At 47.0% G+C, this 27592-nt stretch overlaps 1 protein-coding gene across 4 annotated transcripts in view; it reads right to left on the bottom strand.

The window, feature by feature from the left end:
* chn1 (chimerin 1) overlaps positions 1-27592 on the bottom strand; it is a 56145-nt gene that overhangs the window by 23307 nt on the left and 5246 nt on the right. For 3 of the 4 annotated variants that reach the window (XM_063213390.1, XM_063213388.1, XM_063213389.1), the window contains 5 exons: positions 27087-27125; positions 26684-26739; positions 18270-18301; positions 17994-18122; positions 14974-15280 (listed from right to left, as the gene is read on the bottom strand). In XM_063213390.1, coding sequence (XP_063069460.1) covers positions 14974-15280; positions 17994-18122; positions 18270-18301; positions 26684-26739; positions 27087-27125 — 563 coding nt within the window. The remainder of the gene's footprint in view (positions 1-14973; positions 15281-17993; positions 18123-18269; positions 18302-26683; positions 26740-27086; positions 27126-27592) is intronic. The other variant, XM_063213391.1, reaches the window with a different exon arrangement.

Here is a 27592-nt window from a genome sequence, read left to right as displayed (position 1 = left end):
GAGAGAGAGAGGGAGAGAAAGAGACAGCGAGGACATTTTAATTAGAGGCCACAGTTGACATGGCTGATGGCAGTATGCGTCTTGCCTGCAGAAAATAGACAGAGAAGGGCAACTCTCAGAGGAGTGAAGTGGAGAGCAGGATGTTCTCAGCAGAGAGAGAGAGAGAGAGAGAGAGAGAGAGAGAGAGAGAGAGAGAGAGAGAGAGAGAGAGAGAGAGCGCACTGGCAAAAAATATAATATCTGGTCATCACCATGTCATTCAAACGCCTCGGTGTCAGCGGAGAAAAGTTTTCTGCAGAAAACTACTTTTCACACACTCTATGCGGATATCAGGACATTATATAACGTTACGTAAGCAATCGGAGGAGAAAAAAATGAGTAATCATGGCATCATGAATCTGATGCACAGAGGACGGCAGGCGGCGACCGATGGGTTCTAAATAAACCAGCTCTGACGCAAGTGGAATGAAGAACTGGAGCGGCAAACATTCTAATTTTTTTCATATCAGTTCCAGTTCTCGTTCCATTTCCCTCTCCATGACCAACTGGCCTCTGAATCTTCCATATCTCACTCACCATCTTAGTCTCTGTCTGTCTGCATGTCTGCCTGTCTGTCTCTCTCTCTCCACCATCTCTCTCTCTCTCTTTCTCTCCTCCTCATCTTATTGCTACTACTGCCTATGAATGTACTTAGCTTGCTGGAACACTATCCTCTTTTCTGTTGTCTTGGGCTGGCTCCTAAGACATGAGAAAGAGAGAGCTGTGTGGTTCTACTTGTCCTCTAAGAAAGAGGAGCTTCCATACAATATGAGACAGGGCTGTGTGATTGTTCTGGCCGTGTCCTCTAAAAGAGAGGAGCTCTGGGAAAAAGAAAGTCAGCTCCCTCTCCAAACACTCATGCGGGACCCCTCCAGCTACGATGTTACACGCAGCAAAACACAAGACCGCCAACTAAACAAGCTGCGGAGAGGAGAGGAGAGGAGAGGAGAGAGAGAGGTGGGTGGGGGGGGGGGGGGGAGAACGAGCCGTTGTTTCCAGCTTGTTTTTCCCATCCGAATCAACCAGCCTGAAAGGAAAGGGTAAAGAGAGGCTGAGAGGAGGAGGAGGAGGTGGGGTTGGGGGATAATGGAGGAGTGGTGCTGGTGGTGACAATTTCTGAAAACAATCTGCACTTGTTCAGAATCCCCTGCCCTCCCATCTTCTGAAGCAGACCCATGATTTAGATGCAAAGCTACTCAGCAAAGGTTGTACAGTGAGTGCGGCAATCATCACCACAAAGGCACCAAGCTCCATTCACACCGGACTAGCTAAAACAATGTCAGCATCTCATATAAAACACACAGGGAGACCCAGCAAAGCCATCTTGAATAAATAAATGGCGTTTGGAGGCTGGCTGGATGTTCTCTCCTTCTCTTTCTCCTCTCTGTCCCGGCTCCCAAAGCGCTTCACATTCCTTGCTTACATTGCAAAAATGGCTGAAAAACAAATTATACTGCGTTTCTCCACTTCTTCCAGCGAGACAAATAGATTACCCAGCTGTGGCCGTTGCCATGACAGTGATGTATGAAGCGCTTGCTATCGGGCCCTGCCATCCTTACAGCAAGGTCACAGCAGAAAAACACACATACACATACACAACATATCAAGCCTTGGAGCCATTAGCCCAAGCAAACACCTCACAGCCATATAAAACAATCCAAAAATGTGAAAATGAAAGAAATAACTTCCTTAAACCCAGACCACAAGAAATAAAAATCGTAAATCAAATGGACGGAGAGAAAAGGAAAATCTCCCCAAATTTATATCTGATGTTTTATTGCATTCAAGGGAATGGTTTTGTTACGCGTTTCCATGCAGGGAGGGTTGGGGATCAGATGCTCATGTTGTGGGGAGTTCAGACACTCATGCTAGCTAGCCATCTAACGAAGTAGTACTGTTGAGCACTGAGCATTATCCTGACTGCCTGGGTGACGAGTAAAAGCCAAAACCTCCCACAAATCACCATCTACCCCGCCATCTATCCAAGTCAAGAGCGTGGGACAAAAAAATACAAAAATAAAAGAGAGCCGAGAAGTTCTGCAAGTGAACTTGACTTCTTCTTGCACACAATCTGCAGTGGAAGAGTTCGAAGCACAATCTGCAGTGGAAGAGTTCGAAGCACAGAATGTTCCGAAGTCAACTCGGCCTCTATCTGTATCTAAGAGGAACATGTGGCGGGGAGGAGGACAAGCCTTTGGCTGGGTGACAGTGAAGAGGTAAAGAGCTGAGCTGGCACTAATGTAAAGGCAGGCAGGCAGGCAGGCAGGCAGGCAGGCAGGCAGGCAGGCAGGCAGGCAGGCAGGCAGGCAGGCAGGCAGAGAGAGAGAGAGAGAGAGAGAGAGAGAGAGAGAGAGAGAGAGAGAGAGAGAGAGAGAGAGAGAGAGAGAGAGAGAGAGAGAGAGAGAGAGAGAGAGAGAGATATAGAGACGGCGCAAGACAGAGAGAGAGAGAGGGGGGGTGGGAAGAGAGAGAGAGACAGGCACAGACGGACAGACAGACAGACAGACAGACAGACAGACAGACAGAGAGAGAGAGAGAGAGAGAGAGAGAGAGAGAGAGAGAGAGAGAGAGAGAGAGAGAGAGAGAGAGAGAGAGAGAGAGAGAGAGAGAGCCCCAAGAGAGAGAGAGCCCCAAGAGAGAGTGTGTGAGAGAGAGAGAGGCTGTCTTGTCGATATGAGCTACTTGTCGAGCTGAGTTACTTAGTCATTGCAACGCACTACACGGGCACCAAGGAGAGAGGGGGTTTGGGCTATGTCAACAGGCTATTGGCAGCGCACCTCGTCAAAAGTGGCCCATCTTGACAGAAGACCTGTGCTCGTGCTCTGCTCCACAAAAGGTGTCCTCTGTCCTGTACAAGGCACCTGCAGTTACCTCCTTGGGCACCTCCTCCGCTGGCTCTGCAGAGCGGGATCGATCAGTTACACAACAGTGCAGCAGCGGAACACACTCTGCCCTCTAAAGGGCCGTACACACACATCGCTGCTATTTGCTAGCTTCTCGCTTGCTCGCCTACTCGCCTCTCTTTCATGGAATGTTCGCTGAAAGTTCCCGCGGCTTTAACTGCCAATGAACAGGTGAGAAGTACCGAACTCTGCCTTCCAATTGGTTACTCGCCTACTCGCCTCGCTCAAAGATAAAATATTTTCAACTCGGGATTCGCCCACATCGCATTGCTTGTACAGTACTCGCCTACTCACCTGCTAGTCTCGCTGGAACACATTGACATTCTATTGAGTTCATTCGCTGAGCGAGCAACTAGCAGCGACGTGTGTGTACGGCCCTTAACGCAGCAGGACACAGGAAGCATGTATGGTGTTGCTGCACACACTGCAGCACACAGGGGAAGAGTAACACACCTCATGCCACACCTCAAGCACAATGACACAGACCAATGCCAGTTTGATGTTGAAAAGCCATATGAGGTCTTGTCTATAGCAGACACACGTTTGCTGACGAACATGTTCTGCATACAACAGGGGAATGTATATGACACACCTCATGTCACATAGCTCACTGGCACAGACAGCCCCCCGGTCCCTAAATGCCAATCTGTTATGAGTTCATGTGAGGTTCTTTCTACAGCAGGAGACGAAGACAAGGCACATGTTTTGCTGATGAACACATTGTACACATTGCAGGACATGGCCATGGATCTCCAGTATAATGTTCAAGAGTACACACCCCATGTCGAATAGTATACACTGGCACACACAGGGGCCCCCAACGTTCATTTGAGGTCTGTGTCTCCACACGTGAGGCGGTCAGAGACAGGATTGTGTGTCTTTTTTTGGTATTTTTTACTTTATTTTATGATAGGACAGTGAAGGTGGTGACAGGATGCGAGAGGGGAGAGAGAGAGAGACGGGGAAGGGCCAGCAAAGGACCCGGGCCAGGAATCAAACCCAGGTCAGCCGCATGGTAGACGAGTGCCCTACGGGTTGGTCAAGGCAGGGCCAGGATTGCGTGTCTTATCTCGGGGACCTGTCCTCAGTTCCACTCATTGACATTCAGAGAGACGACCAGACGCTCTAGTTACCATCAGACTGGAACTGAAAATTTGTGTTTGATATTTAGGTCAGAGTGTGGTGGGGGTTGAATTCATTGGCACGGCGGCGAGGAGGAAAAGCCACTTGACTGCTGGAGCGGGGAATGGAGGAGTAGAGGCAGAGGAGAGGAGAGGAGAGGAGAGGAGAGGAGAGGGGGAAAGTCAGGGGGGAAAGAGAGAGCAAGACAGACGAGAGAGAGAGAGAGGGAGAGGGAGAGGGGAGAAGAGGAGTAGAGGTGGAGGAGAGGAGAGGAGAGGGGTAAAGAGAGAGCAAGACAGACGAGAGAGAGAGAGAGAGAGAGAGAGAGGGAGAGGGAGAGGGGAGAAGAGGAGTAGTGGCGGAGGAGAGGAGAGGGGGAAAGTCAGGGAGGAAAAAGAGAGCAAGACAGACGAGAGAGAGAGAGGGGAGAAAAGGTAATTGGCCCAATTTGCAAGGGATCCCCGTTCCTTTAGGCGGACTTGGCAAAGCCACTGCCACGGTGACAGCAGGTTCATTTCTGCCGGGGTCGATGCCGTGCCACTGCCCTTGCGTGACCGAAGCCGGAGCACTGAATTAGGGATATCCATTTTAACTAACTTCCTTCCGACTGCCTACAATCACCCCCCCCACACTCTGCATTGTAGATGTTAACTGCGCCCTGTAATAACCCGACACACAAACTACAGCAAAAGGTTTGAAAAGTTCAAACCACAAAAACATAACAGCAGAAAACTTCTTAAAAGCTTGTAATTATTTGAGGACCGCACGACATTTTGAATCCAAATCATTTGGTGTGCTTGAGATGAGAGAGACCTGTGGAGGAGTGTGTGCGTGTGTGCGTGCAGTATAAACTATGTGTCATATTTTTGTGTGGGATGTAAGAACATCTGTTCTGGGGCAGAGGGTTCCCATGGGAACGGCGTGGTGTTCCTGTACTTCCTGTCACGGCGCCGCAGCGTTTATCTTTCTGTTTACCGAGATGAACGCCAGGCCCTGGAGAGGATACGTCTCTGCCACCGTCCTGTTATCCTCCTAAAATGCTCAAATTATTCACTGTCGCCCTCCCTGGCTATGCGCAACTCCAGCCGACGTCACCCGACAAGTGAGCAATGGAAGGCACTGGAAGACACACACACACACACACACACACACACACACACACACACACACACACACACACACACACACACACACACACACACACACACACACACACACACACACACACACACACACACACACACACACACACACACACACACACACACACACACACACAGAGAGTTCTGGGTATAGATATTTTTATAACGCCCACACAGTGCGCTTCACATCAGCGCGCGGTTGGCAGTGAATACTCGGGAGAATAAAGGAAGAGAGACGACGACGTGCGTGGGGGAAAACCCGGTCAGCAGGAAGACAACAGCGGGCTTGATAAGCATCGCAGAAGTCCAGCCTAGCCGCCCGCCACCATTTACAGATGAGATAAGTAGGCATTAGAGGCTGGAGGACTGGCTGGACCCCACAGATGACAAGCCAGCCAGACTTTCTCTTTGATTCCAAATAGGACCAGGGGTCAGTAACGCAGCATGGAAGCAGCCAACAAAAGCCTCTTGTTTTGTGAGAGGAGAAGAACATGCTGTATGAGAGGAGGGGAGGAGAGGCAGGGGGACAGGACACATGCTATATTTACATGCATCATTCTAAGTGATGTACGGGGCATTTCAGAACATGTGCCTCATGAAGGCGACTGGAACATGAGGTTAAATGTACCGGCACGTCAGCCGGGCCGGAATGCGTCCTTCTGTGTACTTCCCCGTCCCTCGTTCTGCCCAGAAAAAAACCCTTGGCAGCGGGTCAATTCATGGAAAACTGCACACATGTTCATGTATGTGTACACACACACACACACACACACACACACACACACACACACACACACACACACACACACACACACACACACACACACACACACACACACACACACACACACACACACACACACACACACACACACAGAGACACACAGAGACACGCAGAGACACACACACACATACACACACAGAAGTTCCTTGCTGTCCCCTGCTCACTGGCCTGCAAGAGAGCGAGGCCCAGTGGTGCTACTGAGGACCTATGCTACATCTGTCTACTGTGGCCACAGTAACGTCAGCAGCTTTTGCTGGGCCCAGGACAAAGTCATCTGAAAGGGCCCCTACCCAATACGTATAATGTAATGGGGACCCATTTCTGGGCCCCCTATCTCCCTGGGCCCGGGACAACAAATCCATTTGTTTCCCCTTGTCAGCGGGCCACAATGCAGCCACGGTAACGTCAGGCTGGCGCTCACCCAGCCTAATTAGCCCTCAGGCTCTCCAAGCACCAGCTGGGCCAGTCAAGGCTACTGGACTCAGGCAGGGAGGGAGGGAGAGGGAGAGAGAGAACGGCAGGGAAAACAAGTCAGACAGGCGGACAAAGATGCGTCCAAGTGTTGTTTATTCAGGAGTAGTGGCGGGCATGCAATGCCCTAGCACAAAAATGAAGACAAGAGAGTAGTGTGAAAAATGGTGGCGAAGATCTGTTTTGGCCGATTTAAAGAATGCGTTTCAGACAGACAGACGGACGGACAGACGGACGGACGGACATACCCTCTTATAGAGATGCTAGGACGCTTCTAAAAAGGGATGCATCACTGTGATGCTCCTAAACGAACAGTGTTGTTGCGGACGTTCATATTTTCCTTTCAGTTATTTTCTGTTTGGTCCAGCACCTGTGCGCATTCTCTGACTTTTTGGACAAAAAGGGATGCACTCTGACGTGGTGCACTTCTCATGGAATTGTGGTGAGGATAGAACATATCTCTCAAAGACTCTGAGGGAAAGGAAAGAATGAAAGACTAAAAGAATAAAAAAGAAATCAGGAACAAAAAAATTACAGAGTGCTATTTCCAAGAAACAAATCAACCTTGGATGAAAAGGGTCCGAACTTGCATTGGCTGTCCAATTTGTTAGTACTCCCTTCTTCAGATTTCAGTCAGCCTTGAATGCTTACCTATAAACAGCTCTAAATTATCCACTATGTCGTGAGTGGAGGTTCTGCATTTCTTTTGCAAAACGTTTTTGTGCAACGTTTTGTTGTCATGTGTTTTTTCAGTGGGGCCCCTCAGCAGCCTTGGCAACTAAACTACGGCACAGTTACACAACACTGTGGAGGAAGGGAGAATGAAAGGGAATATGATTACTGCAATGGTGCCTTTGTGTGTGTGTGTGTGTGTGTGTGTGTGTGTGTGTGTGTGTGTGTGTGTGTGTGTGTGTGTGTGTGTGTGCGTGCGTGCGTGCGTGCGTGCGTGCGTGCGTGCGTGCGTGCGTGCGTGCGTGCGTGCGTGCGTGCGTGCGCGCGTGCGTGCGTGTGTGTGTGTGCGCGCGTGTGTGTTTGTACACACAAATATGAATGCAAGAGCGTAGAATAATTTAATTGGGACACTAATCCATCAGATTACAGAGAAGGGACACAGAAAAGGGGTGTACAGTAAAGAGCGAGAGAGCACTGGCATATTCAATGATGTGGTCAGATGACTCGTGTGAATGTCTGCAATATTTTCTCTTTAAAAGGACCTCCCTTGTCCAAACCATCAGGTCAAAAACGGATGTCAGAGGATGTCAGTTAAAGCACCAATGGCTGTTAGAGGACCACCACACTTAAACCCCTGCTCGTCTCTCTCTCTCACTGTCTGTACTGTTGCCTAGCTCCCTAACGGCTGATGGTTGGAAAGAGGAGAGGAGAGAGCCAACTGCTACCTCAGTGGGGATATCTATTCTAAGGCAGGGGTGTCAAACTCACATTCACAGAGGGCCAAAATCAAAATCTGGAACCTGGAAGTCTGGAAGTCGAGGGCTGAATTTAATATTTTATTAATATTAAGATCAATATTATTTGAAAAAATTGTTTTGACTAAAATTGTGTGTGCATGCACTTAATACTTATAGTTGAATTTCACACTCAGTCTTTCCCATCACTTATGGTAGTTCAAATGTGCCTGCACATATTGTGTTGCATACGAGTGTGAGCTGTGTCATTGGCCAGGGCCCACTTACGCCATACCATAATAATTATATATGTGGGCCGAATAAAATGCCTGTACGGGACAGAGTTGGCCCCTGGCCCACAGTTTGAGAATCACTGTTCTAAGGGGATCGTCCACGCATAGCACCCCCTGAATACACAATACAGTACCAGGAGAGGGCCCCCCAGAAACTATACACACAAACATTGACACAAACAAACACACATACATTCATGCATGCACACACACGAGCATACACACACGCATGCACACACGCACATAGTCACGCACGCACATAGTCACGCAGGCACATAGTCACGCACGCACGCACGCACGCACGCACGCACGCACGCACGCACGCACGCACGCACATAGGCACATAGGCACATAGTCACGCACGCACGCACGCACGCACGCACGCACGCACGCACGCACGCACGCACGCGCACACACACACACACACACACACACACACACACACACACACACACACACACACACACACACACACACACACAGGAGAGAGGCCCCAGAAAAACATACACACAGACAGACACACAGACGCACACACTCACACAACACAATCTTGTGATTGGCCTCGGAGCATTTCTAAAGCCCAACAGAGCCGCTAGTCAGCGATGAGAAGCCATTCAGGCCCCGAGGATGCCTCAACAATGGATATCCACTGCCAATAGCATGTAATCTGATAAAAGCAAGCAATGTGTGACAAAATGCAAGAATGCCACAGCCATTTCAAACTGAATGAATAAGCCAGCTCAACAGCCTTCACTTCTTGCATCACTTTTTTTATATAAGCGCTGGCCACAGGGTTCACACAGACTGCTGACGGGCTGCAGTGAGGTATACAGCAGTGCAGGAGAGGGCCACAAGCTGAAGCTCGCAGAAACACACACACACGCACACACACGCACACACACACGCACATGCGCACACACACATACACTCAGTATTTTCCGAAATGGACCTGTGGTGATTTGATTTTTCTTTTTTACGTATTTTACGACTTAAGTTAATGCAGATGTGAAACAAAAGCTGAGTTTAAAGGGCCTGGTGCGCCACACGCCTACCTTTAAGTGGATAAGCTGTGGTCGGGCCCTTTTTACAGGATGCCTACCAAAGCAAGATTAGACGGAAGCTGCTTTTATGACCCCCCCATCCACCACAACACCACCCACCCCCTCAACCTCTCATACCCCATCACAGTCGCAGACACACACACACACACACGCGCACGCATGCACACACGCACGCACGCGCACGCGCACACAGCTACCAGCTACTCAGACACGCGCACGCGCACACACACGCACACACTTTGGTCAAGTCAAGAAAAACGCTAGCTCACAATCTTGAGGAGAACAGACCTGGGGTTTATATGGGTGTTGTGCTCATAAAATGTGTATAAATAAACATTTGTGTGCATGTAATTAAGCCAAACTGGGATCTAAAGTAATGATTCTTATCCTTGACACCACAGGGATTGGTTCCCTAAACCATTGCGCTTTACAGCATGCGAATTGTGTAGCATTTGCAGATCAACACCTCTGGTTGTAATTCATGGACAGTTTGCATGCGCAGCTGGCTTTTTTTCTCCACGAGTGAAAGTGTCTACTCAAAGTCCTTTATGCTGAGGAGTGGTTTAAGGTTTTTTGGTCGGTGGAAAAAGAGGAGAGAGAGAGAGAGATAGAATGAGATAGATAGAGAGAGAGAGAGAGAGAGAGAGAGAGAGAGAGAGAGAGAGAGAGAGCGAGAGTGAGAGAGGAGAGAGGAGAGAGAAAGAGAAAGAGAGAGAGAGAGAAAGAGAGAAAGAAAGAGAGAGAAATAGAAATAGAGAGAGAGAAAGAGAGAGAGAGAAATAGAAATAGAGAGAGACAAAGAGAGAAAGAAAGAAAGAAAGAAAGAAAGAAAGAAAGAAAGAAAGAAAGAAAGAAATAGAGAGAGAGAAATAGAAATAGAGAGAGAAAGAGAGAGAGACATAGAAATAGAGAGAGACAAAGAGAGAAAGAAAGAAAGAAAGAAAGAAAGAAAGAAAGAAAGAAAGAAAGAAAGAAAGAAAGAAAGAAAGAAAGAAAGACAGAGAGAACCTGAAGGTGCTGATGCCTGCTCTCCAGGCCTGTTCTGGTTCTGCCTCTCCTTATGCATCCTGCTGGGGGACTTGACTCTGCTAAGAGCAGACTGGCTCTCTGCAGCCACAGACCACAGGGCCCTGAGGCCTGCTTTCCAAAACTTCCATCCAGGGGCGTAGCAGCAAATTGTGGGCACTTTGTACAATCAACTCCAATGGAGCCCACACAGTCATATACAGTAGCTACATAAATTGGATGGTGTTACTGCAGGGGTCCCCAACCTTTCTGGGTCTGAGGGCTAACGAGGGCTACGGAGGGCTACTCAAGGGCTACTTTTGTTCAAAATTCCCTACTGATGTCTTGGCATCATTCTCAAATCACACTATTATTAAATGATAATTTAATTAGGCTATAGGTTATAAAGAATAAATAATCTCATATTTAAATCAAGAAAAGCATTAACTGTGACTAAAATCTGGTAGTCGTCACTGTTTATTAACGTCCTTATTTATTAACATCCTTATTAACATCCTTAGTGGGCACCTCAGAAGTTCCTGGAGGGCTACCTGGTGCCTGCGGGCACAACGTTGGTGACACTGTACTGTATATACATGGGGCCTTGGTGACTCAGCCACACTTTACCCCCACTGTACGACATCCCTGCTTCCATCCACTGGCAAATCAAATCCAGTCTTCTGCAAGTGTTGTTTCTTGGTGAATGTGATCTGGTGATGAGAACAGTACATGGCTTGACCACAACAATGGGACCGGCAGCTAGATCTGTGGAACTGCAAGACAAATAGTTTGTAAGGGGAAAAAAATAAATAAATAAGGGAGCTTTGAGAAGAGCGGAGAAGTAAAAGAAAAGAAAATTGTTTGATGTGCGCTTGTATGGATTTGCCAGGAAACTGTGGTGAGCTGTAATGTCATGTGGTGCTTTAAAGTATCCCCGACTACCCACCACTCCACCTCCTCCTCCTCCTCCTCCTCCTCATCCCCCTCTTCTCTCCTTCCCCCTCTCCTCTCTCCCGCAACAGCTCTCCTGGCCCGCGCTCTGCAATAACAATGAAGCAATATTTCCACGGACAGACAGAGAGAAAGTGCTCTTCCGTTATATGAGCCGGCCCGGGCCGGGAAGAGGCAGAGACTTCCTGGAGTTCAGACGCCTTTCAATTACTGGAGATTACCGATATTACCCACGCTGCAGCAGGAACAGCGCTCCTTCCTGCCCTCGGCCACGTGTGTGTGTGTGTGTGTGTGTGTGTGTGTGTGTGTGTGTGTGTGTGTGTGTGTGTGTGTGTGTGTGTGTGTGTGTCTGTCTGTATGTGTACGTTGTGTACGTGTGTGCACATGTATGCTTTGGCCGGCTAGAGCCCCAGAGATAGAAAAGTAATTTACAGAGCGGAGCTCATCATTCAGAGTCAACACACACCATCCGTCATCCCTCCAAAATGAACGGTCTCTAGAAGGAAAAGAAGCAGGGGGCAGCATGCCACTCGCTCCGCACATAATATCGCACCGGATACTGTACGACAAAAACAACAAAAGACGGAGCGTGGCGCGGCAACGGCAAGCGCGATAACACCCAATGGGAAAACAAACACACGCACGCTGCCTGCGAGATTGTGCACGCACGGCACACGGCGCAGTGCACGGCACACGGCGCAGTGCACGGCAACAACGCTTGTATATTGGTCCCTTTGTCTGCGCGCCGCATACGGGCACCTTCAGGTCACAGCTGTTTCTTCAATACATTTGCGATTCTCTCTGATAAGCAGGTTTATTCAGTATGCGTCTCTCTCTCTCTCTCTCTCTCTCTCTCTCTCTCTCTCTCTCTCTCTCTCTCTCTCTCTCTCTCTCTCTCTCTCTCTCTCTCTCTCTCTCTCTCTCTCTCTCTCTCTCTCTCTCTCTCTCTCTCTCTCTCTCTCTCTCTCTCTCTCTCTCTCTCTCTCTCTCTCTCTCTCTCTCTCTCTCTCTCTCTCTCTCTCTCTCCCCCAGTCTCCAGCCATCCTCATTTCCATCACAACACATTCATTGTGTTCAGCAGCAGCAGCAACAGCAGCAAACTGAGTCTTCATTTCCATAGTCCATCACTTCAAATGATGTGGAAGTAAAATAAAGATTATCAGCCGCTGAGCGCAATTAGCAAATATTTAACAGCCGCGCAATGACCGTGCCTGAATTAGCATGATTAATTGGGGGCTGATTGATTCGTTGTCATACATGAAGGCATATGCCTACTGATTTGGGCTCTTAATCAGTGGTGATGACCCATCAGGGAGGGAGACGGCTTCTTTCTGGGGAACTGATTAAGTTGTGTTGAGGAGAAGAGATCGGGAATATGGAGACATTCAGTGGAGGACTCCTTAGGCATGTGTTAACTAAATGAAATGGACTGAATACAATTCAGTGGAGGAGTCCTTTGTGAAAGCCCAACTGGGAAACAACCAACTCCCATTGTGATTGTGACACAGCACTCCACAGCACACAAGTGTTCACTGACTGCACACAACAAAATTACATTTATGCCAGCCTCACCCGTGCTAGGGGGCAGCCCCCAATGGCACCCGAAAGGGCGCAGTGTGGCGGGGCGGTACCATGCTCAGGGTACCTCAGTCATGCAGGAGGATGGGAAAGAGTAGCCAGGCCGTGCCCTCCTAGTGACACAACACCTTCACCATTGCTACTAGTCAGGTCAAGTACTTTCTGAGCTCCCGAAAAATCGGGAACTCCTCCCACTTTGTCGAGAAGCAAACAACCATTAGCACACCAAGGGATGCGGGTCGTTAATTCTCATGCTCTTGGTCAGACCAAGTTTCGAAGAGATGATCGATGATAATCAGGCAAGAAGGAGACCAGACATGTTAACTAAATGAAACGGATTCTACACAACTGAATTTTATTCAATCCAACAGCACACGCTACTTTAGCAACAGCATATGACGTCAGAGTCAAAGCTGACAGAGGGGACCATGGTGGAAATAAGTGTTACATGCTTTTACATGTAATCCTTTGGATACTCTGTGTCTTTCTATATTCATACATAAATCAGATCAAACCAAACCAAGAGATACAAAATATATTTCCACCTACTTTTTTTTTGTTTTTTGAGGATCGGTAGATATTGAAGACAAAAGTGCTTGACATTCTGAACATCCTCTTTTTAAAAACATTCCTCTTTGAAAAATGTTCTGAACAACAGATACAAAATGGCATCAAATGTATCTAACTGCCCTCACTCCTGTTCAATTCTTTCCCCTTAAAAATAATTGCCATACACCAGCGCTCCTACCACCTACGCTACATAATATTCACAACAGAATGCTTGAAGTTCAAAGTGTTCCTAGGTGTGCTCTTACAGTCTGCGAAAGTGGTGTACAAAATGTTCATTACCTCCCTACCGACACAAAGGCAAAACATGTGTGAGGCTTGCATTTCGTAATAAAGTTGCCAATTAATCCCAAGAGATTAATTCCCCGCAAGTTTCAAATCCCAGACCCTCACATTGTTTTCCAAGGTTTTTAGGAAAGCTTCTGGAGCATTTCAGATCACAGAACAAGAATCAAAACCTCATTCAAGCTTTCTGTGTCACCCTTCAAGTAGTTCTTGCCAATGGCATTTCAATCTTAAAAACAGATAATGAGTTGTTCATTTACAAGCATTTAACAGCAACATGAAGTTTTGATTCCATTTCAAAAACAAATTCTTCAGCTGCTAGAGAGGTTTTGGAAGAGGACTTTACAAGACTCTGATGAGTTTCAATCATTTCTGCAAAAAAATCTTCCGCGCTTGACTTAGCTCTTTGGAGTGGAAGGCCCTGTGCTGGCCTTTCCCTTTCAATGTGCTTTCAGAGAGAGAGAGAGAGAAAAGAGAGAAATGACCACTAGCACTGACCCCAGCAAACACGTGGACTGGAAGAAACAAATGGCCTTTTTATTAGATAGGCTTCCCAAGCCATGTTTTTGTGGGACATTCAGTCCCCTTGACAGGGTCCGAAACAAATAATCTCCTTTTGTAAGACAGGTTATCAAGACAAACGATCTGCCAGAGGCCAAAACATGCCCACATCAAAGGATGTGCTCTCTTGTCAAAGCCGTGTGCTCAAAGACAGCGGACTAAAATAGAAGTGTGTAAAGAGGACACAGACAGTGGAGCCTATATGCAGTGGATATATGGCGTAGCATAGCGGGTCTGAATGGCTGCGTTGTGCAGCACGGCTCTTCATCAGATGAATAATGACACAGCTCATCACTTAGCCACAGTCATGCACCTTCTTCAGCACATTGAAGACTTTTTCACAGCAATAATTGGCCAAAACCACCTCACTAGCTTACTGCAGAACACAAACAATCCCCCATCTCGCCCACCCGTAAACAGACACTTCCACCCTCACCCTACAAACAGTCAGATGGTACAGCCCACCAGCACTTCAACAGAAAGGCAGTTGAGAAATAAAAACTCCAGAGGTTCAAAATCTATTAAAAATGGCTACACATTCTCTTCACTTTCCTCTTGTCCTCGCTCGCTCTCTTTCTTGCTCTCTTTCTCCTGCCATCTCTTTTTGCTTCCACTCATCTAATAATAATAATAATAATAATACAAATACGGTAACTTTATGTATACAGCGTAGACAGAGTTAATACATACATGCAGCTCAATGTGCTTTAAAAGTCAGATAAAAACATAAAAAACCCCATAGGTTTGATAAATCTCCCTCGGTACCCCACTCGAATACAGGAAGAGAAGAAGCCAGACGACTCACCCTCTCCTCCAGGCTGCCCTCGTCCCCCAGGGGCAGACGGGCGTCGGGCACGTCCCTGAGCTGCGCCTGCGGGCTGCTGTGCTGCGTGTGGCGCTTGGGCGCCGGCTCGCAGTTGAGCGTGGTGTAGCCCACGTGCTCGTAGATGGGGTTGATGGTCATCTTGGCGATGTACTCGGCCGCCTTGGTCTCGATGTAGAGCGTGATCAGGCCGTCGGTCACCAGGTCGTGGATGGACTCGAAGCGCTTCTCGCCCACAAAGTGCTTGCCGTCATAGTACAGCCGGAAGTTCCTGGTCTGGTTGCCAAAGCTGCAGTGGGTTGAAAAACACAAGTATTTCTACAGTGCACCACGGAACGGGCCAGCAAAAAAAAACAATAGCACCGTGCAGGTTGAAGGAGAAATCCAATCTGACTGTGGAAAAAGATGTTCAAAAACTGCTTCCCGAAAGCCGGCTGTCCGATAAAGAGAGACCATAGCCCATGAGAAGGGCGAGGCTCATCTCCTGATGCACTCAAGTAGCCCTCGATGAGGGAGAGGAGAGGGCAACGAGGGTGCAACATTAGACCAGGGAGACTGTGTTTTTTTTTACATGAGCCAGCTGTATCATCTTGCTCCTCAGTAGGCCTTAATGGGCTGAAATAATAGAGGCCTTTTAGCACTGATCAATAATGGGAGAGCAGGAAGCCGCTGCTGGCCCCTTAGGATAGTCTTGCCATGTAACTTCCTACATCTGTTCCGACTACTCCTGCATGAACACAGCCAGAGAAGCCGACAGAAGGGGACAAAGGGGTCACTTGTCCCGGGCTCAGAGAAACAGGGGTGGCCCAGAATTGGGTCCTCAATACATTGTTTGTACTGGATTTTGGGGCCCTTTCAAATGACTTTGTCCCGGGCCCAACCAAAGCTGTCAGTCAGCGGCCCCGCATCCAACAGCTTTCTAAAAACACGCCAGGATCACTTCCCAGATTACAATAGGCGGCGCAGAAGGTGCTTAATTGAATTTCTTGCACCTCTCTGACTCTTTCATGTACAGGAGCCCTCTCTAAAAACATCGAAAGGATCAGTTCATACAGTAGCTTAGGGGTGGAGAGCTGTGATTAATAACAGCACAGACATCACACCGGGACTAATCAAAGACCCATTATAGGGCTGCTATTTCTTCAATATCAGTTCTCCCCTCTGCTTCACCGATACAATCCATAAGTGCTCACATGTCTGCGTTTATGCTACACAGGTCTCGTCTCGAGGCTGAGGCAGTTTCCAACCTCGAGTCAATGATGTCCATTGATCACAGCAGTAATGCTGATAAGGGTAAAGAGGCATCTTGGAGAAGCGGGACACCGGTACCAATTGAAGCTCTCTACAATAAGGCGGACAAACATTGTCAGGTACTGTGCGTACAGCCAATGGCAAAGTCAATGCCTTAACTAAAGCAGGAGCAGGTGGGGAGGTCAATGTCATTAGGGTGTATGGAGGAACATCAAATAAGGTAGCTAACCTTTAAAGGATCCAGCAGTGCATAGTCACATTGTGCACAGTCCGCACTTTTTTTGTCAGGGAAAAAAAAGGAAATATCAATGTGTATCAGACAAACAGGAAATTGTCTGTTACAGATGGAGTGTGTTTTTTTTTGTGTGTTTTTTTTTTATTTTTTTTTTTCTTTCTCTCTCATCTGGTTTCCTGTGCGAGTTATCCCAAGATCCCCAAGTGAGGTGGGGGTGGGGGTGGGGGGAGGAGGGAGATGGGGGGGGTTGAATGTCAACCATGAAGAAATATATTGCTTGTGGGATTGCCTGATTCTCCCTGGGCCAACAGTGCGGTCTTTGTGTGTGCGGTTGGCTCCGGGACTCTGCACAGTGCTTGCGAGAGGCTTGGAGATTTGGAGACTGGGGCAATCCCAGACGTCTGACAGCCACTCACTGACACTAATGCCATTAAAGGCCAACTGCCATTTGAACTGCAACACTGTTGACCGTTTCCAAACATATGAAAAGGTACGGGTACTTCCACGTTTATCCTCTTGGTTAAAATGTCACTGACAATGTGCCAAGAACGATGTGAAGGAAAAAAAAGAGAGACAAAGAAAGACAGAAAAAGCAAAAGAAAGATTTAGAGGGCAAGAGACATTATATACATGCAAAAGAGAGAGAGAGAGAGAGAGAGAGAGAGAGAGAGAGAGAGAGAGAGAGAGAGAGAGAGAGAGAGAGAGAGAGAGAGAGAGAGAGAGAGAAAGAAAGAAAGAAAGAAAGAAAGAAAGAAAGAAAGAAAGAAAGAGACCGAGAGAGAGATAGAGAGAGAGACTGAAATTAGATAAATGAGAGTGAAAGGAGGACATGTTAGAGCGACGAGAGTAAGAAGTGAAGTGAAGTGCTCCACAGTGGCACGGGCGGCACCTGCATTAGGTACCTGTACCACACACACACACCAGCTTATGCGAGTGGCCAAAGGCCGAGGCGAGGTCAGAGACTACTAAAAACAGATCAGCCGTGTCCTCGTGGCAGAGCGGACCCAAGTCAGAGGTCAAGAGGGAAAGCCAGGAGGCAGGCCAAGAAGGCACCTGCTGCACTGTGCTGTGGCCAGGGCCCTTTCCCTTCATTAGACTACTGTAGGGCTCATCACCAGACGTGTAACCGTGACCAGTGACCACACGAAACAAGTGGCAGTTAAGAGTTTAAGCGGCCGTTCGCTTAATCCACTTTAATTCCCCTCATCATCAGCAGCAAGCTCCCGCCTTATTTCTTGCTGAATAATTGCATCTGGCCAAACACTACAGTACACAACAGACTGGCTCAATTACTGTGTGTACGGTGTGTGGTGATTTTGAAGCAGAATACACTGAAAGATTTCTTCGAAATTATTTGTATGTGGTAAATCCACTTAAAAAGCAACGGTTAAAGAAATTAGATATACAGGCCCTTTCTGGAAAAGCTTGAAAGTGAGCTATTTTTACATGAATCATCGCTGTAAAATAATTAGCAAGGCACGTGAATGGCTTATTTAGTAAAATGGGACTCACTCACGTCAGCTGTACTGACCGTAAGGCTAGCGTGTAGGTTCCCGGCTGCCGTTGGCTCTCCCGAATAAGGTAGCTGCCTTCTGCCACGCTGAGCAACTGGTCAGCCTCCTCTCTGGATATCATCCCATGGTACCTTGAGGGAACCCACAATCATTAGTGTTTGCTCAGAGAAAAAAGATGACTGTTTGAACAGCAAGTGCAATGGATCAATACTATATTATATTATGTCAAACAAAATAAGACATCACAAATCCTCGACATAATCCTCGAGGTCACTCACTCTCTTCCATAATATTTGGGTCGATTCTCCACCTGGGAAAAAAAGAGAAGCACAGTTTGATCAAAATCCAGCTATGACAGTTGTTGGACGAGAACAAGAGAAGAAGATATATTACAACAGAAACATAAAAATAAGGTTCATTTTCACGATGGAGTTTACTTTCATGTTTGTGCAGCTATACTATGCCCTTCTCATATTCGTTACTTAATGAGGGTGAAATGGGGAGATCATCGATATAGATCTGAAAGATCCAGTTTCAGTCTGAGCCACTGGGTCACACACCATCACCCGCCGCACCAGACTGGGGCTGTGACCAATCAATGTGCCATGGGCACCGCACCGCGTAATTGTCTGGCCCAGGGAGCAGTCACACCAGGACCCGGCCACTTCAGCCAACAACTGCTTAGCTTTTTAGCTAACTCTGGTACTAGAACTGTCTTGTACATAGCTCCTGACAAACAAGCTAATTAAATAAACTAAACTAAACAAACCTGAAGTCTACTCTGTACAGTCACTGACTGTAGTTACATGCAGGAAATATTGGAATACTGTACTGGAATATTGAGTCATTCCAAATGTGGCTGTATTCTGGGAATATTCCACTAGCACAACACTCATCCACACATGTAAACGGAATATTCTAGAACTTGTTTTAAAGAGAATACTGACATGTGGAGTGAATAAATGGAATATTCCAGAACTTGTTTTAAACGGAATACTGACAATATTCCGATTAAAACAGGAAAACTCCTTGCATGTAACAGCAGTCACTGCCTTTAGCAGTAGTGGCCCCATGTTGGATAGTGGTGATGATAGAGACAGAGGTGGTGGGGGAAGGATGGGGGTGGAGGGGTGGGTGCCAGGGAAGAATAATAAATCAGACGAAAAAAAGACTGAAATTGAAGAGGAGTGCTGCATATGTGTGATAATAAAACAAACAAATAAATAAAACGGGCCAACTCCGCCCCAGCATTTAACCTTGAGATGGCTCACTGAAGGCAGCTGATTATCAGCCAGCTCTATGAATAGAGGAGTGGTAGTGCTGGAGCTGAGGGTGGTGGTGGTGGTGGTGGGGTTGAGGGAGTTGAAGAGGAGGAGGTTGGATGGTTGGTGGTGATTGCAGGGGGGTTGGTTGGTTAGGGAGGAGGTAGGTGGTGGTGGACTGGGGGTGTATCAGATTAGAGCGACGTCGGGTCGTTTTCAGGCTCACAGCGAGAGAGGAGAGCTGATCGCTTTGCATTCACATCAGCACACAGCACCTTCCTGCCTCCCGCTACCCCCCACCCCCCACCTCACAGCCACCCGCCATCACAACCAACCCCTCCCCACGCCCCAAACCCCCAACCACCACCACCACCACCACATCCCCCCCACCTAATCCATAGCCTGCCAGGGCCCTCCTCCACTGTAATACATGAAATGAATATTGAGGGGATGAGGAGGGTTGGGTGTGCTGGGCTGGGCTGGGTTGGCTGTGCAGCACAGTGCCCCTGGGAGCTCCCCTGGCGTAGAGGCAAGGGCAGCCTTTCCAATAAGATGACAAAAACTGATTGGGAAGGTGGAGCTGTTGGCGGTGGGGGGGTGGAGGGTTGGATGGTGGGGAAAGTGATTGTCCCCAAAATACAAGAGCAAGCGACTGTACGTGTACGCTGCTTTCAGCAACAATATATTCCCTCTGGAGTCGTCTCAGTCCTTCTGAGAGGGTTCTCCATATCATACCACATTATAGCACACAGTGGAGGAGGAGGAGGAGGAGGAGGAGGAAGAGGAGGAGGAGGAGGAGGAAGAGGAGGAGGAGGCTACAAAGTGTTTAAAATGCAGCACGGTGCTCCACTGTTGTTCTGCGAGGAGGAGAGGACCCCCAGTTGCAATCTCGCTCGCTGAAATGCAGTTCAGAAAGAGCAATCTGGCAGGCGACGAGATGACCGACGGGGTAATGAAACCAGCTAATGAGCGGAATCAAGAAAGCTGTGGAGCCAATAAATCACACGCAAACCGAGCCCAGCCATGATGGAGGAGCAATCTGTAACAATGGCCTCCTCGACGACTAGGATCGCTAAAATACTAGAAGAGCGAGGAAGGGGGGAAGGGGGCGAAAGGGGGTAGCCTACCACCACAAATGTTCCTCATTAATTTAGTGGGGTTTATACAGGATTTTATTGTCCATTACCAACATGCATTTTTCTCACCAGATAATCGTTATGAATACCAGCCAGTGTTCGCAATGATACCAGCAAATCAGGATTTTTTTTCCCTCTTTCCCTTTTTGAATGGAGGCTCAAAATGAGCTACTGAACGCCCCGTCTGCCTTCTGAGCAGCAGAGAAATGAGCTACTTGAAGAGCCACCCCCCTCTCTCGTCACAGTCCAGCGGAGACAGATATTGCTCTGCATCGACTGCAAGTGGCCCTGACCTTGACTGTTCCCTTGGTGAGCGATTAGAACACTGATTGAAAAACAACAAGAGCACGGAGGATACAAGCAGCCCAACAAGCAAACTCTTAAAGCTCCATAAAACAAAACAAAATAAAATAAAATAAGCTAGTCATTGAAAGCATTGGGCATCACTAGTCCCTCCATCAAATGTTGTGACATAATGAACTGCAATGGAATAATAAAAATCAAAACTGAGATGTAGACTCTACAATGTAGAGTTACCTGCAGTGGCAAGTTGAGGAGCCAGGAATGTTAAATCTGTGTATCGAGCATTTTCTCAGTCCAAAACGTGAATAAAACTAAAATACATCTGCTCTATATGAACAAATGTGCCTCTATCAGAACGCATGACACATAGGTACATCCATGACTGGAAAGAAAAAAGGCCCCTAATGGAACTTCCTCATCTACACATAGGCGTGCACAGATAGATACATGGTGGTGCTAAAGCACCTGCTCCTTTGCCCTACTGGACAAAAAAGGCCTTTATGGATTTTTTTTCACCATGTCCTGTGGTCCATGTTGACCTGATCATCTGTGGTACAAAAGCTTGACGATCAAAAGCATGTGACTATTCCCCGATATAATACTATATAGCCTCTATATATAGTAAGAAAATTCATAAGAATAAATGTTCACAACAAATTGCCACTACTGTAGTTTAAAGTCTTAGATGTCATTACCAATCTATAGGCTTGGGGGCCCCAAGCGACTGTCTGCCTAGCCTGGTGACTAGATACGCCTCTGGGCAGCTGGAAGTTCCACATGTCCCCTGCCCCCCAAAATGTCTGTGCATGCCACTGCATCTACACTACTTTATATACTTATATCTCCATGGCATGCACAGCTCCTTGTGAACCATGTAAACCGACCCCTCAGAGAATTGTCTTGAATCAACCCAGATACAAAAAAAAAAACTCTCAAAAATGAGACCAAATATATAGAAGAAAAAAAAACCCAACCTGAAAGACCATTTACCGTACTGGTTTAAAATAAACCCTGGAGTGGAGCATCATTGATCCTGGCGGTGAATGGCTATTGAACCATGTGATGAGTCAGCTATCCAGAGAGCTTCTGAGGTACGGTGATTAATAATACACCAAAGCCCACTCCGCGTCACTACCAGGACATTGTGCCCTTTACAAAGCGCACACTCTGTAAGATGGAAATGCTATTTAGAGTGCATCAACGCGAATGCACAGGTATAATTCATTTATAGATGCGGGCAGTGCTCTCTCTCTCTATTTAGCCAGCCGATAGCGCATCTACTCCTCCGCGCTAAAAGCACCTTTCAACTGGTTCTTCTCTAGGCTTTTTCCATATTACTCTCCCATCTCGGCTACCTTTACCAACAACCCTCATAGATACCTGGAAGGGGGTTGGGGGGGGGGGGTGTAGTATAGCAGAGGACATCTTAGGACACCGTGGTGCCCAGGGAAAAAAGGATAGGGCTTAAGCAGCAGCAGCCCATTCATGGTACCACTAACCCCAGACAAAAGGGCAGGGATGTTCAAACAGAGCTCCACTTCAAAGGGCACCCATGGGAACATCTAAACATATAAGAAGCTAATTTTACTGATTCACCCTCTGCTTCAGTGGCACACTGGTCCCCTGGATCATCTGGGAACACAAGCAAAGATGCCCACAATGACATGGGGGGGAAAGCCCTGGAATGTGTCCCCAGCGTTGTGTATAAACAATCACTGGATGCGCCTCAGAATATTTTTCTCCAGCATGAAGATTTGAGTGGCCAAAAAACAAACAAGCTGCCTGTCTTTTCTGGAAGAAGAAAATGCAACATGCTGATGTGCGTGTGTGTGTGTGTGTGTGTGTGTGTGTGTGTGTGTGTGTGTGTGTGTGTGTGTGTGTGTGTATTTATTTAGGCAGCAAATCATATCATTTACAAAAGCCCAAGCAAGCAAACAAAAGGCTGAGCAGTGCACAGCCTGCAGTGGCCCGCTCTCCACTTAATTAAGATCAGACGGGCCCAGGCATGGCGGACATCTGGACTAATTAGGAGTAATCATGGACCCGACTGAGCCCATCAGTCCTGAGACAAACAGTGTGGATGAGTGGGTAGGGTAGTAGGCTAGGCTTCCCCCCCATTCGCCTTGCCCTCCTCCATTATGTGCATGGAGGGAGAAGACTGGATTAAAAACATAAAACACCACAAGCCGGCAAACATCTCGTTTCTGGTGACCACTAGGGCTGTAACACTGATACACTCAACTCACAATTCGGTTTGTACCATGATTTTTGACCTACAGTTCGATATACCCCATGATTTTTGAAATGCATCTTTTTGATGATCATGTATAGGTAGAATAGGCTACAAGAGGTTACTAATAATGTAAAAAAGGTTTTAAAATAATAATGATATTGATTTTAAGCTTGGAAGCAGCATCACATCATGTCATGTGGTTGTTTTCTGGACTGAAGGCTAAACAGACAAATAGACCAGCCGCGACGCGATTGAATCGACAGAGCGATACGAGCGATTGAAGCGACTACAGTATGTCTGTTACAAGCAGAAGGCAAAGCATTCAAACATTCCCATTGGCTGTGGTCACTGACCTCTATACAGTCATTGGCTGTCGCAGCTGGTCGCCGCACCGCGTCATAGAAAGTTGAAAGGATTTCAACTTCAAACTGTCGCTCTCGCCGCGCAAATCGCCTCTTTTCTCCACAATCGCTTTTGTCGCGCGACTCAATACAAAGTCAATTACTTCCGTCGCTCGCCTCGCTCTTGTCGCGGTAGGTGTATTTGTGCGGTGACAGAACTTTAAAAAGGGCGTATCACGATACTGCCTTCTTCCATCAAGTATACAGTATCGTGGCTCTGCACATCACAATCTCTCGATTCGATACAATATCGATGCAGCCCTAGTGACCACAGAGCTCAGCAAGCTACGTAACTAGAGGGCGGAGGCTGGGCCTATTCCCAATCCTACTGCACGTGCCCAATGGGGCTTGTGGCTGCAGGGCAGAGAGAGAGAGAGGGAGTTGAGGCTGTGGCCACGGAGACAGGGTGCCACTGTGCCCAGGCTAATGCCCTTAAACACATGCTGTCCTGAGGCGGAATGCTCACATGCCAGCCAGCCTCAGCCAGCCTCCCCCTCTCTCTCCCCATGTCTGTCAGTCTCTCTCTCTCCCCGTCTCTCTCTCTCCCTCTCTCTTTCTGTGTGTCTTTCTCTCTCTCTCTCTCTCTCTCTCTCTCTCTCTCTCTCTCTCTCTCTCTCTCTCTCTCTCATATCCTTTGCCAACACCTGGCTAAATCTAAGCTGCCAATTCTGTGCTTTTCTTAGGTTTCTCCCCCCTCTCCTTTTTTTCTAATAATCTCTTGCATTTTTCAATTACTTTATTTTAAAAATAAGAACAATAAACACACTACTGCTAATAAATTGTTGACATGTACTGTACAGGCTAAATGAATCCCCTTGACCTCTTGTGTGCTGGGTAAATCTTGTAGATGGCTAATGTCTAATGTCTGCACAACTGTGTAAGTAAGACCCACTAGCCAAACGTACGTAACCTCGGGGGAGGCTTCTGGCTGGAGGCTACAGCGATGAGCATATTGTGTGCCTGGAGTCGGGAGCCCAGCTTAAGGGCCACTGTTGGTTATATTTGCATATATTTTGAATCACATGTAAATCAAACCCTTTTGAAGTCCGGCTTTGCACAGATAATGCAGGGTTAAAGCTGGCACCACACAAAAACACAACCTCCTCCACCCTGGGGACAGTGATTTTTTTTTACAGGGGTAAGCATAGCAAGCACCCTGCTGATGATCGCAAACACACAGACACACACACACATGCACGCATGGACACAAACACACGCACACAAACATACACACACAAACACACGTAGGCCTACACACCCTCATCCTTTGTATAGAAAAGATAGGAGAGAATTCTTAATGGTGTTTACATACAGTTAAGGCAGGATGTGGGTAAGCAAGCACACAGCTGATGATCACAAACACACAGACACACACGCACGCACACACAAACACAGGCACACACATGTGCGTGCACACACACACGCAAACCCTCATCCTTTGTATAGAACAGATAGGAGAGAATTCCTAATGGTGTTTAACATACAGTGAAGGCAGGAGGTGGGCGACATGTACTTCATGATACAATTCACGTCTAAACGCTGCCGCTTGGCTCCTAATCCCGGGCTAATTAAGGGGGAGCCCAATCTGCTGAGACAGGGGGCTGAGGGCCTCCTCGCATAATACCTGCTGAATTACCCACCGCCTCACAGCGCTTTGCCTTGCCTTGCCCCATCAGCATTTCATTAAAATTCCACCCATTTGTTTTAAAAGCCAGCCACACAGACATCTTTTTCCCTCTCTCTGCGTGATTCTCTCCATCTCTCCGTTAGCGGTAGGAGGTGTATGCAAATGCCTATTATGAATTATTTCTTGAATGTTCTGCAGATTCCTTACAGTCTGAAACCGTAATGTTAATTAATAAAAGTGTGATGAATAAATGAGTAAATGTTAGTTTGGCTGCATCCCATTGACGACGTCCATTGTTTCTTTACTGACTGTTAAGGATATTGGACACCGCTAAACAACACTGAACATGTTTTTGCCTGCAGCAAATCCAAAGGAGAAAGGGGGTCTCCTGGTAATCCCCCACGTAAGGGTCCCAGAAAGCCTCACTCTCTCTCTCTTACTGAAACTCGGGTGGGCATTTATCATCCAGACATCCAAGCTATTAAAAATTCACAATATTAACACCAATGAATAATGGAAACACCCATCATCGCACGTAGTTTAATTACCCACACACAGTAGGCCTGACTAATTCATGATATGGGGGGAGGGTCATTTCAGACAGTGACACGAATAGTCTTTTTTCTGTTTTTTCCTTCTCCCCTTGCTGATATGTTTACAGTCAAGGCTGAAACATAGCAACACAACTCCAATGCATTAACTGTAAAAAGGCAGTAATCCGCTGCAATTCGATAGTAATGTGTGACCCAGATATGCAAACCACCCCCCGCCCCCCCTTTCGCCGACTCTCTCCTCCTCATCTGCAAAGTGCTCCGCTTAGCAGGGGAACAATATGGATTCTCTCTGTAGCGCATTGTATTGACTACTGGAATAATAAAAAAAGAGCACAATGTACTCCTGAGTCCTCTGGAAACTGAAATCAATGTGTCAAAATATATGAATAGAGTGTGTGGACGTGAGGAGAGTGAGCAGATAGTGAGTTTGTCAAAGTCTCAGTGTCATATGGGGTGAGAGGGATTTTATTTGTATTTGTCTGAAGTGAAAATGCATGAATAGTATGTGTGGACTTCAAGGGAGAGAGGAATGAAAGTGAGTTTGAGCGTCTGAGTCTCAATGTCGTATGGGGAGAGAGACATTTATTATTATTATTATTCATCTGTAGTGAAGTATGTATGAACAGAGTGTGCGGATCTAAAGAGGGAGTGAAATGAAACAGAGTTTGTCTCTGAGTCTCAATGTCGTATGGGGTGTGTGGCCTTTTACTAATATGGGGCGAGAGGGATTTTATTTTTTTTATTTGTCTGCTGCAGTGAGAATGTATGAACAGAGTGTGTGGACTTCAAGAAAGAAAGTTGAAAGTGAGTTGGAATGTGCCAGTCTCAATGTTTCATATGGAGAGAGACCGCATGAATAGAGCGTGTGGACATCAAGAGTGAGCTAAAAGTGATACGCCCTGAAGACGGCCATAAGGGCCAAAACGCGTAGGCATTGTAGCAAAAAAAAGTAAAATTGTAACCTTGAGTGCCTCAAAAGTTCTCTACCTGGACCAAGTTTGAGAGCTCCTACACTGATGAGCATCAAGGGAAAAAGGTGAAGACCCAGAAGCACTCCGATTTCCTGTTTGTGTTTGAGCTAAAAGTGAGTTTAACCGAATCTCAGTGTCACAATGTTGTTGTATGAGTAAGAGGCATTTTATTTTTACTTGTCCTATACGCAGTGCTGCTGCTTACCTCACTGGTGCAGGTGACCCGGCGTGGGTGTGGAGCCTCCTGCTGTAGCTGGTACACTAGCACAGCACAAAGGGTCAGCCATTAGTCATCACTAGCTACAGTAGCACAGCAGCAGCACACAACAATCAGTGTTGCCAGATTTGTCCGACCATTTCCAGCCCAAACGACGCACAAATACGGCCTGAAGGCGCTAAATTCCACCCAATTTTAACAAATTATATTGATTCATATGGACATAAAACTGCAAAAAAAATGGCCAATGGCCATTTTTGACAATTTTTACCCACAGACGACCATGCCAAGCAGCCCAATTGGGCCGGTAACCACCCAATCTGGCAACACTGGCAGCAACAACATTAGCATTTCGCACAGAGACACACAGCATAATAATAAGCCTACTTACGGTATGATTTCCATACTGGAGGTCTGTATTCATCATTATCTGAGGGACGGAAGGAAAATTCAGGTGTTAACATTTGTAATACCTTTAGGCATAAGGGATATAAAGAGAAATACAAAAGGGAAATGATGCATCATTAACAACAGACGATTATTTTGTTTCACAATGCGTTCAACACAAACAGACCACCTGAGGGAGATATTCATATTCATCTGAAAAATGGGTCTGGTTATGTTGCATAAAAGAAAAAAGAAAAAGAAAAAAAAAAACAGCTTATGTAACTATCGCAATATGTCAATAAATTGATAGTCCCTCAGTAGATAACAGAATAGAAACTGTGGATGTGTTCCTCTCCTACTGGCAGAGTATTTATAGGCTCAATTTTTTATTCTCAAGTGCCCTCTAGTGGCCATTAATATCATCAGAACAAATGTAACCACAATAACACACAGTTTAATAGTTAATACATACACTCAAGAAGAGCACAAATCACAATGTGTCCTGCCCAT

This window comes from Engraulis encrasicolus, chromosome 13 (assembly GCF_034702125.1).
Source record: "Engraulis encrasicolus isolate BLACKSEA-1 chromosome 13, IST_EnEncr_1.0, whole genome shotgun sequence".
NCBI lineage: Eukaryota > Metazoa > Chordata > Actinopteri > Clupeiformes > Engraulidae > Engraulis > Engraulis encrasicolus.
Note: the sequence above shows the minus strand (reverse complement) of the source record. Positions and strands in the feature narration are given on the sequence as shown.